Source organism: Athene cunicularia (assembly GCF_003259725.1).
Source record: "Athene cunicularia isolate RWA chromosome 23 unlocalized genomic scaffold, athCun1 chr23_part2, whole genome shotgun sequence".
Classification (NCBI taxonomy): Eukaryota; Metazoa; Chordata; class Aves; order Strigiformes; family Strigidae; genus Athene; species Athene cunicularia.
In genome coordinates this window covers 161,019-171,305 of record NW_020799131.1, presented here as the reverse complement: position 1 = coordinate 171,305, position 10,287 = coordinate 161,019, and the positions used below count along the sequence as shown (strand labels likewise).

Here is a 10,287-nt window from a genome sequence, read left to right as displayed (position 1 = left end):
ACGGCCGCCCGCGGGCCATGGAGCTGCCCACGGAGCTGCCCACGGAACTGCCCACGACTGCCGGCACCGCCTGGGGCAACGGCAGCGCCTGGCTTCCCCTGCCCGGCCACGGGGCCAACGACACGGGGCCGCAGCGGGCCAAGAACGCCACCTCCATCCTCATCGCCATCGTCATCACCGCACTCTACTCCGTGGTGTGCGTGGTGGGGCTGCTGGGCAACGTCCTGGTCATGTACGGCATCGTCAGGTGAGAGCGGGGGGTCCCGGAGGGTGCGAAAAGTGCGAGTGAGGAGGGCTGGGGGGGAGCGTGTGTGTGTGGGGGAGCGTGCACCTGGGGGGAGCGTGAATCACTTGTGAGGTGGCAGCCGAAGCCAGGGTGGGTGCACCAGGGGTGAGTGTGCACCACGTGCAAGGTGCAAGACGGTGGCAGGAGTGAGTGTGGCCCAGGATTGGGTGTGCACGAGGGGTGAGCGTGCACCAGGGGCAAGACAGCAGCAGGAGCGAGTGTGCATCAGGAGTGAGTGTGTCCCATGTGCAAGACAGCAGCAGGAGTGAGTGTGCCCCGGGACCGGGTGTGTGCCAGGTGTGAACCAGCAGCAGAAATAGGTGTGCACGGGGTATGAGTGTGCACTGCGTGTGAGCCAGTGGCAGGAGCGAGGGTGGGTGTGCACCGGGCGCTTGTGAGCCGGCAGCACCGAGCCGGGTGTACCCGATGGGTGTGATGTGAGTGTGAACAGCGTCGGTGTGAGCACACGCATGTGTGTGTGGGTGTCCAGATGCTGTGCAAGAGGAAAAAGCAACGACTGTGCGTGCCTGGAGCTGCACGGGGGGGTCCCTGGGAGCTGGTATTTGGGGGAGAAGCTGGGGGACACACCCCGGCCCCTCCAGCCTCGCCCCGGAGTGGGGACTGGGGGAAGAGGAGCCGCAGGGCAGGTTTGAGAGAGGCAAGAGCCTGGCGGGGTGTTTTATTTCCAACACACAAATGTCACCGCTCAGAGCTGCCCTGCTCGCAGGGAGGGTCCCGAGTCCCCCCAGCCAGGGGTGAGGTGCTGGGGTGGTCCCACTGGGAGCCACCCCAAGCCGTTGCTGGGGCCTGAGGTGCTCGTTCCCGGCTCCACGAGAGCTCGTGTCGGTGCCGTCGGCACCTCCCGCAGCCGCCCGACTCCTGCTTTTCTCTAACAAAGAGCAGGAGCCGCATCGCCCAGCCCCAGCCCGCACCACGGCCGAGATGTCCCCCAGCCCCCCCCAACACCGGGTACCGGCTCCAGCAGCTCATGTCTTGGGGGACCCTGAACCCCACTTTGGCTCTGTCTGGCATCACCGTGGGAAAACAGGCACCAGGGCGGGACCTTGGAGACACCTCAGCCGAGGCGTTCCTGGGGCAGGGAGAGGGTCTGCGGGGGGTCTGCACCCCAGGACAAGCAACAGGACCCCAACACTCCCCTTTTCAGCAGACGAGGCACGGCGAGACGTTGCTGTACCCAGCCTGGCGCTTGTGCCAGGGTGCAAAATTTCCTGCCCATCAAACAGCCCCTTTGTCCGAGACGCTGGTTGGCTCTGGCTGGGTAAGATGGGTTGACATGGCCAAAGCTGCTGTTAATAGACAAGAAAGCCACGTCTTGCAGGCCACAGGACCACCACCGGCAGCGGGGACTGGCAGAACCCTCCGTGGCCCCCAGACCCTGCTGGCAACGGAGGGAGGAGCCGTGCTTGCCATCACACCGCTGTCGGCGATGGCGCAGAGACTTCACCACCCCCAGCCTGGCAGGAGCGAGCAGAGGTCTGGTTGGGTGCCTGGGCTTCACAGCCCCCCCTCCCACGCCAGGATCTGGAGAGCCCAGGATTCACGGGGTTAATCCCAATTCCCATCACCCCAGGGGTTGCTGTAACCCCAGTCCGGGCCAAAACCCCTGAGTTTGTGGCTGGATTTAAGCAAACCCCCCCAGAATCCCTATTTTTAACCATTTCCATTCCCCCCTTGCATCACTTTCAGTCCCTGCGGTCGGTACAGGAGGTCAGCGCGGCCCGGCACTGCCTCTGCATGAAATAAATGGCAGTGACTCACTACAGGGAAGGAAACGAGCCTGAAACGTGCCCACCAGCCACGCTGGGCTGCCCATCTCCCTCGAGCCTTGGCCCCAGGTTGCTGGGTGGCTCTGCTGTGTATTTTTAACCATGCGAGGGATGGGAAGCAGGATGGGGGTGTCACTCGCTGACCCTACCTGACATCGGATGGGATTTTTCATCGACTCAAAGCAGCTTTAATAAATCAGCCCGAGACTGAAAAAGCAAATCAAGGTAATTGTTGCAGAGACATACGCCACGTACGGTGTCACGGTGAAGGATGAGCGTTATTAGACCCCCTCCAGCTGGCTCTGCTCTGTGAGAGGAGGGAAGGCATTTTAAAGAGAAAGCTTTAATGTGCAGACAGCATCCTCCCTGTTTAACTCACTAAGTACCCTAACGTGTTAGCTGTGCTTTGGAAAGCCTGACTCTGCAGCATCCGCAGATCCCCACGCTGTGGTTTCTAGCCCCCCATTTTCCGGCCCACCAGCTGATGCTGGAATGAAACACATCTCCCAAGGAATGAACAAACTGGGACTGGAGGGGCTGCGGACACACAGCCCCAGCACGTGCTCGCGTGGCTGAACCAGCCGGGAGTTTCACAGGTCACATTGGCGGGGTTTAGGCCAGGACTAGGTAGGCTCCACAGGGGAAACCCATGTCCACGCAGGATAGAGCTGTGAAATGGGATCAGCTCAGGCTCAGACCTCGCTGCTGGGGCATTTGCCTTGTGGCCCTGGGGACGTGTCCTGGTGTCACCTCCTGCTGCCCTTGGGACCCGGGCAAGATGCACATCCTGTGGGGCTCGGGGACCTCGGGGTCCCCAGGGATGTGGCGCTGGGGATGCCGCAGAGCCTGTGCGTGCCAGGGAGCAGGTACAGGCAGGACCCCGCTCCACCCCCGAGCTGAGCTCCCCGAACAGGCACCCAGCACCCCAGAGAGCCGAGCCGAGCCAAAATCCGAAGCACCCAGAGGGAGCTCAGCCTCCCCAGCACACTCCACCAGCTCTGATGGCGACGGGCACCGCAATTACCACTGCATTGTCAGGAGCTTTTAAAAATACCCCTGGAAGCAATTTGCAGCTGCGAGCTCGGGCTTGCGAGTGGCCACGTCCCCGCAGAGCCCATCAACCCCCCGCCAGCTCCCGCACAGGCTGCAAGGGCAGCCCTTTGCTGGGCGCAGGATTTGTTGAGCCAGGCTCTTCAAGGCGGTGGCTTTTAGCAGCTGCAGGAGTTTTGCAAGTGGTTTCTTTTACTCATTTTCCGAGAGGTTTGGAGAGCTAAGGGGTCCCTAGCTGGGAGTCCAGGTGCTGGCATCGCCCCGCGCTCACTCCACCCCCTCCAGCCTCATCTCTCCGTCAACACCTTCCAGATTGTTTCGTTCAAGTGCGTAACTTTCCAATCAAGGCACTCGCTTAATTGCGATGTGGTTTGGCAGCCCGGGGAGCTCCATCAGCAGAAGCGGCCGATTGGCTCTGCTGCGGGTGATCAACCTCTTTCCTGGAGCAGTGGTTTCGTTTGCACCATCCTGGTGACCCCCCCGCCCTGTACAATGGGTTTGACCCTTAGCCCAATCCTGGAGGAGGCTGAATCCTGCCTCAAAACCACAGCTCCGGGGGCTAAACTGTCATCCCCGTCATCCCAGTCATCCCCATCGCTGCTTTGCCCTCACCAGCACAGCCCCATCCTGCCCGGGGAGGGGGCTACAGCCCCAGCCCCCCCGCCCCCAGGACATCTGGCAGGGGTTGGGGAAGCATTCAGCCAGCGTGGCCAAGCGCACCTGGCAGAGCATGGCGTGAATAACTGATTTTTTCCACTTTATTCAGAAAGCAGAGATCAAAGATGTGTGAATCTACCTGAAATGACTATTTTTTTCATCGAGGTGAGGCAAAAGCTGACAATAACACAATTCTCAGCTTTTTGTTTAACCTGAAACGAAACTTTTCTGAGAGATGCATTTGCAAAAGAGCTTGGAAAATAACACTAAAGAGAACTGAAAAGGGCTTTTCAAGGAAAAGACATTTTTTTATGCCATATTAAATAAAAAAAAAAAAATTCAACTCAGATATTTCCACCCTTGGGCAAGGGGCTGCCATTTCCAGGCAAGGTGAATGAGACAGGAATGCTGTCGGAGCTGGTCTGAGCTGCTATTTTCTCCCAGAGGGAAACGTTTTTTGCAGCCTCAATCTCCCAGTTCTACCGACAGTGTAAGTCAGTGGGTCTCTGTCCCCTCCTGACCCTGCTGAGCCAGAGAAAAGGATAACGTGAAGGGAACTGATATTACCATCTAGCCCAGGAATCTGTTTCCTACACCAACCCACTCTCCTGGACTCCAGCAGAGCAACAACCGTCTGAGATGGCAGCTATTCACTCCCCTCACCCCAATTTACTCCGCGTACCCCCTCGCTCGATGGGGTTCTTCTATGAGCTGTGCTAATTACCTTTTCATCCAGCAACCAAGGGGTTGTCTCCCCCCATGCACCAGGACCAAATTCAGCCCCGTGCTATGTAGGGCTAAACCCCACCCCGGGGGTACTACGGGCAGGTTTATAATAATTTTGTTAATTAATTAGGGTGCATATGAACGATTTCAGGGCTGTGGAGGATGCTCTGAGCAGCGGGGACTTGCTAGAAGGGAAGGGTTTGAGCTGCTGGTGTAGCTCCGACCTCAGCCTAGCAAACAACCAGGGGATGCTGTGGACCCACCCAGACCCCACCCCAACATGTTGCCCTTTGGGGACCCCCGACAGCCCCCCCGGCAGCAGGAATGTGAATCCATTTCAAACCAATCGCATCATTCACAGCATCACCTTGAGCAACACATGCAGGGCTGGCTGCTCCGAGGACACACACCCATCCCTGCCAGCCCCGGCACCCACCAAAACTGTGCCCCATCCCTTCAGGAAGGGTTTTGGCACTCAGGACCGGGTGTTTCTCTTAACAGTGATGTGACACGGATCAGAGCTGGCATGCCAGCCACGGGGGGCTGCAGCCCTCACCGAATGCCCTGGGGGAAGTGGCACGTTCCCCTGAGCCAGGTGTGGTGGCCCAGGCAGCCAGGCTTCCCCAAAGGCTCTGGAGCGCTAGCTTGGCTAATTGGGCTGTTCCAGATGGCCTGTTTCCGGGGGTAATCGATCCAATTTCTGCAAGTCAACTTGACAGGGAAGCAAGCTAGATAATCACGATTTACTGGGTGGAAAATCAGATAAAGGAGGTTTTGAGAGGTAAAGGACATTGTGCAACAGATTCAGGGAAATGGAGTAAATTGATTTAATTGGAGAAGTGACTTCTCTGAAAATTTCTTCAGATTTCCTTTGAATAAAGGCAGGCATGGGAATGGTGTCACCTCCCTGGTCAGGTAAGGGATAACCACTTCGGCAGGGTCCAAGCCGTGTTCTGCAGGTGCTTGGTAAGATCCCAGCTCAGCACGTCTGAGCACAACCCCGTGCTCAGCCACCAGGACTTCAACACACACTAAACCCATGCACAATCACAAGTACTTTCTCAACGTACTCCCTGGTCCAGCTGGAAAGGTGCTGCAGAAGGGCACGTCACATCCCACCAAGGGTGATGGCACCTTGTGAGCAGCTGGGAAAAGCCAGGCTGTGCCCCCCCTCCTCATATTGAGTGTGCACACACGTACTTGGGCATGGTGAGCCAGCCCTAACCACCGGTAATGGCTCCCTTCTCTGCCATCTCCAGGTACACCAAGATGAAAACAGCCACCAACATCTACATCTTCAACCTGGCGCTGGCCGACGCGCTGGCCACCAGCACGCTGCCCTTCCAGAGCGCCAAGTATCTGATGGAGACCTGGCCCTTCGGGGAGCTGCTCTGTAAAGTCGTGCTCTCCATTGACTACTACAACATGTTCACCAGTATCTTCACCCTCACCATGATGAGTGTGGACCGCTACGTCGCTGTGTGCCACCCGGTCAAGGCCCTGGACTTCCGCACGCCGGCCAAGGCCAAGGTCATCAATGTCTGCATCTGGGTGCTCTCCTCCCTCATTGGAGTGCCCATCATGGCCATGGCGGTCACCAAGTCAAAAGGCAAGTAGCTTCCGGGGAAAGACCTCCTCCTGTCCCATCTGTCCATCCTCAGGGTGACCTGGCAAACCCAAGGCCCCTGGTCCTGTAGCAGGTTTGAGCACCCCTCCATGGGACCGTAAGCATGCCTGCCATGGAGAAATCATCACGGTGTTATTGTCCATCATGGCTGCAGAGGTTGGAAACTATCCCAGAAATTGTCCTTCCCCTTCCCCATCTCCAGTCCAACCAGTGCCTCTCCCCAGCTCCTGGGATGCAAATCAGATGCCTAAAACCACCCCCAGTGCTATTTCAGAGTCCCCAGCTGGCCCACACTGAGATCACAGCTCCTGTGTGAGGATGCCAGCCCTTGGCTCCTAGGAAAGCTCTGGGCGTCTTGAGGAAGTGGACAGGTTTCAGTGGAAGGTGATGTGTCCACCACGGGGGTTGGGAGGAGACAGCACAGGGATGGCCCAGGAGGCTCTGCAGGGAACGAGTCCCTGGGTCACTGCACCCACTACATCCCCTCAGCACCCCGTGGGCGAGGGGCTGGTGGCACAAAGCTCCTGGGCTATCTCTGCAAAGAGCTGGCAGGTGAACATCTCCTTGTTTTTAATGAGCGTGGACACGCCCAGCCACGGCTGAGCAGAAAGCAGACAGTATCCATAGCAGACACTCCACCGGCTCCCTCTTTGATCATCTTCTCTCCCGCAGACGGGATGGTGCTGTGCACGCTCCAGTTTCCCGATCCTCCCATCTACTGGGACACCGTGACCAAGATCTGCGTCTTCATCTTCGCCTTCATGGTCCCCATCTTGGTCATCACCATCTGCTACGGGCTGATGATCCTTCGCCTGAAGAGCGTCCGCCTCCTCTCAGGCTCCAAGGAGAAAGACCGCAACCTGCGGCGCATCACGCGCATGGTGCTGGTGGTGGTGGCAGCCTTCATCATCTGCTGGACGCCCATCCACATCTTTGTCATCGTCTGGACGCTGGTGGACATAGATAAGAAGAACCCCTATGTGGTGGCCAGCCTGCATTTCTGCATCGCCCTGGGCTATACCAACAGCAGCCTCAACCCCGTCCTTTACGCGTTCCTGGATGAAAATTTCAAGAGGTGTTTCCGAGAGTTTTGCCTGCCTTTCCGAACCCGCGTGGACCAGAACAGCTTCTCCCGCGCCAGAAACACCACGCGGGAGCGCGTCTCCACCTGCACCCCTTCCGAAGCCCGCAACAAGCCGGCATGACTAGACGTGGGCAGCCTCCAGCGGGGCTGCCGGGGCCATGGAGGGGATGACCCACGCTCAGAAGTGACCCAGGTCACCACCACAGAGCTCTAGCAGAGCGGTGGCCCGGGTGCTGCTCGACAACGCCGCTGGGTTTTTGTTCAGACTGACAGCAAGTGATTGCAAAGACTTTTTTCATCCTGGAGAACCAGGGATGGGGGAACCAGGACTCACCAGGCAGTGTAGGGAGAGGACCAAAACAAGAGGCAACCTGGGCAAAGCAGCTCTGCTGCTGCTCCCACCATGGCTGGGAAGAGCTGGCAGTCCCTTTCTCCCAGCCAGGGCTGTCACCCTCCAACACACGGCAATCGGCAAAGCCCAACCATCCTGGGACACCAGAACTGCAGTGACCACGGGCTTCTCCTCCTGCACGGGCCAAGGTGGGACCACAGCCCACGGCGAGAGGGGAAACCCTCCCATGTCAGGTGGCAGAAGGGGACTGTGCTGGATGGTAATGCCATGTCATGGGGCCTCACTCCATCCCCCCTCTGAGCTGTGTCCAAAAAACCAGCCAGAGATGGGAAGAGAAAACAACACTGCTTCAGAGACATTGTTATCAAAGAGCTCCAGATCCATAGTAAAAATTTTACTGAAGTCCTTCAAGCCAAGGCTGCCCCTGGAGAACAACTTCTTACTGTTAATGTCATTACTGTTATTTAGAGACCTCTGACTTCAGCCAAAGCAGCCCTAGACATGGATGTGATGCTGGGAGTACAGATAAGGCCAGGGGATGGGTTGGGGACAGAGGAGGGAATGTCCCAAGTCACCCTGCATCCACGTGCCGACGCCCGATTCTCCTGGCCCAGCACCCATCAGGGTGATGGGGAACCGCTCCTCACCCATCTGCCTCCAAAGACACTAAGCCCAAGAAAGAGCTCATTAAGCGAGCAATTTACGGGGACTTGAGGAGTTTCTCACAGTGCTAAAGCCATTAGGATGGACTAACGGGCGGCGCTGCAAGGGCTCTCCCTGCCCTGCCCGTTGGGTGAAGGGTGAGCAACAGCACTGCCCAGATTTCCTTTAGCAAAGCCAAAAAGAGCAGGATTTTACTTCTTTTTTTTTTTTTTTTCCCCAAGCAGGAACAGAGATCATTCAAGCACTGAGAAAGGACCCCCAGCCCACGGGAGGCAGAGGTTTTAGGATTTCATGCTCAGCACTCATCTGGATGGAGCATCCAAAGAGGTGGCCAAGCTCGAAGGCAGCACGTGCTGGAGGAGCCACTGGCCAGGGACCTCTGGACCACACTATCTGCTGCTAAACGATGACATATGAATCCTCCCGGGCTTCCGCTCCCTGAACCCCCCCTGCCAGCCCCACGCTGGCTGTGAGCAGCATCTGGGAGCCACGACTTTTCCTTCCTCTCACCTTCCCACCACTGCAGCTGTGGCCAGGAGGTCAGACGGCCTGAGGAGGAGGAGGAGGCTCGGAGGGAGCGGTAATAGCATTTAGTGGACAAATTGATGCAGCTGGAGGAAGCAGGCGAGCGCCTGGGTGCACCTGGGGCTCGTGGGCTGGATGGAGAGCCTGGGTTGCGTCTCTGTTTTTTCCAGTTGCATCAATTTAGCCTAATAAAGGCCATTACCTCTCCTTACCAGCCCTACCTTTCTCCGGAGCCTGTGGAAATTGCAGCCTCCTGGTTAGGAAGGCGGAGTGGAGGAGGCAGCCAAAACAAATTTATTTTTCAAAGGAACCAAAAAGGGTGAAATTGCCCATTCGGATCTCCAATCAATCTCCACCGAAGCGCGCAAGAGATCCTCCTCGCCTGCCTGCACTGTGACCCCCCACCCCGAGCAAAAGCCTCTTGCTCAGTGTTGCATCAGCCCGGGTATCTCCAGCTCCCACCCAGGGCTCCTCAGGATCCCTTTGCAGGGACGGATGGAGTCCTGGACCACAGGCAGAACCACACTTGATCTCCTTGTCCCCTGTCCCCACAAGCCCGGCTGTTCATGGAACATTGGGTATGGGAGGGAGAGCAGGACCGGGCAGGAGTTAGGGGAGGAAAACCCCCAGGGTCCCAGCAGGCTTCAGCTCCATGAGAAGGGAGACTAAAGAGTCCAGCAGGAGTTGGAGACCACCCTTCAGCTCTCCACCTCCACCCACCCTGGGGGCAACACCCTCAGCAGTGTGTGGTAGGAAAGGCTCTTGGTTTGGAGCTGCTTCGTGGTGAGGTCTTGGCAAGGGTGGGATGTCCCAACAGGGCTGGATGTCCCTGCAGGGCTGGGATGTCCCACGCTGAGGACCAGGACATCTTGGGTTTCACTCCAGGCTTCAGCATGAAGCTGAATTCTGGCTTGATAGCTCGATTTGGGGGGTACCCCCAAAAAATGTGATGATTCAAAGTCATTCTCTCTTTAACCCACCTTAGCCAGTGCCTCAGTGTCCCCTAGAAATACCAACCTGTGACCGAGGCTGGTAAAGGCATGACCTGGGGAGCAGCGTTCCCAACTGCAGCAGCAGTGGCTGCTGAGAGCACAGTGAAGAAACTGGGGGACACAGGGGAGGTGAACCCCATTGTCTGTGGAAGGGGCATTGCTGCCCCAGTGCAGCCCCTTTGAGGACACCCAGTTGTGTTGGGGAGCACTGAGCCGCGAGTGCCGGGGGCTGTGGGTTGGCTTGGAACTCTGTGAGCAGCTCGGCCACCCCTCAAAGCTCAGCCACTCCATTTCCCATCCCCGCGGGATCTTTCTATCCGGGGGAGCCCTGCCAAATTCCCAGCCTGCTGGGAGATGTGCCTGCCGTGGCCTTAAAGCGGGTTAAAAGGCTTCAAGTCATTATTTTTTAAATGCAGCCACGCTTGGGCAGAGCTCAGCAGCCGGGACACAGCAAAGATCGTGACTTTTCTTAGCTTAGGTTTTGCTGAATTAAAAAAAAAAAAAAAAAAAAAAAAAAAAAAAAACGGGTACTGAAAAT

At 57.4% G+C, this 10,287-nt stretch overlaps 1 protein-coding gene across 1 annotated transcript; it reads left to right on the top strand.

Annotated features, from left to right (window-relative positions):
- The first annotated feature begins 6 nt into the window (after positions 1-6).
- Positions 7-8,445, top strand: OPRD1 (opioid receptor delta 1). The gene is made up of 3 exons (XM_026863453.1): positions 7-247; positions 5,766-6,115; positions 6,806-8,445. The coding sequence occupies exons 1-3, from the start codon at positions 18-20 to the stop codon at positions 7,336-7,338; spliced, it is 1,113 nt and encodes a 370-aa protein (XP_026719254.1). The 5' UTR covers positions 7-17; the 3' UTR covers positions 7,339-8,445.
- Positions 8,446-10,287: the final 1,842 nt, after the last annotated feature.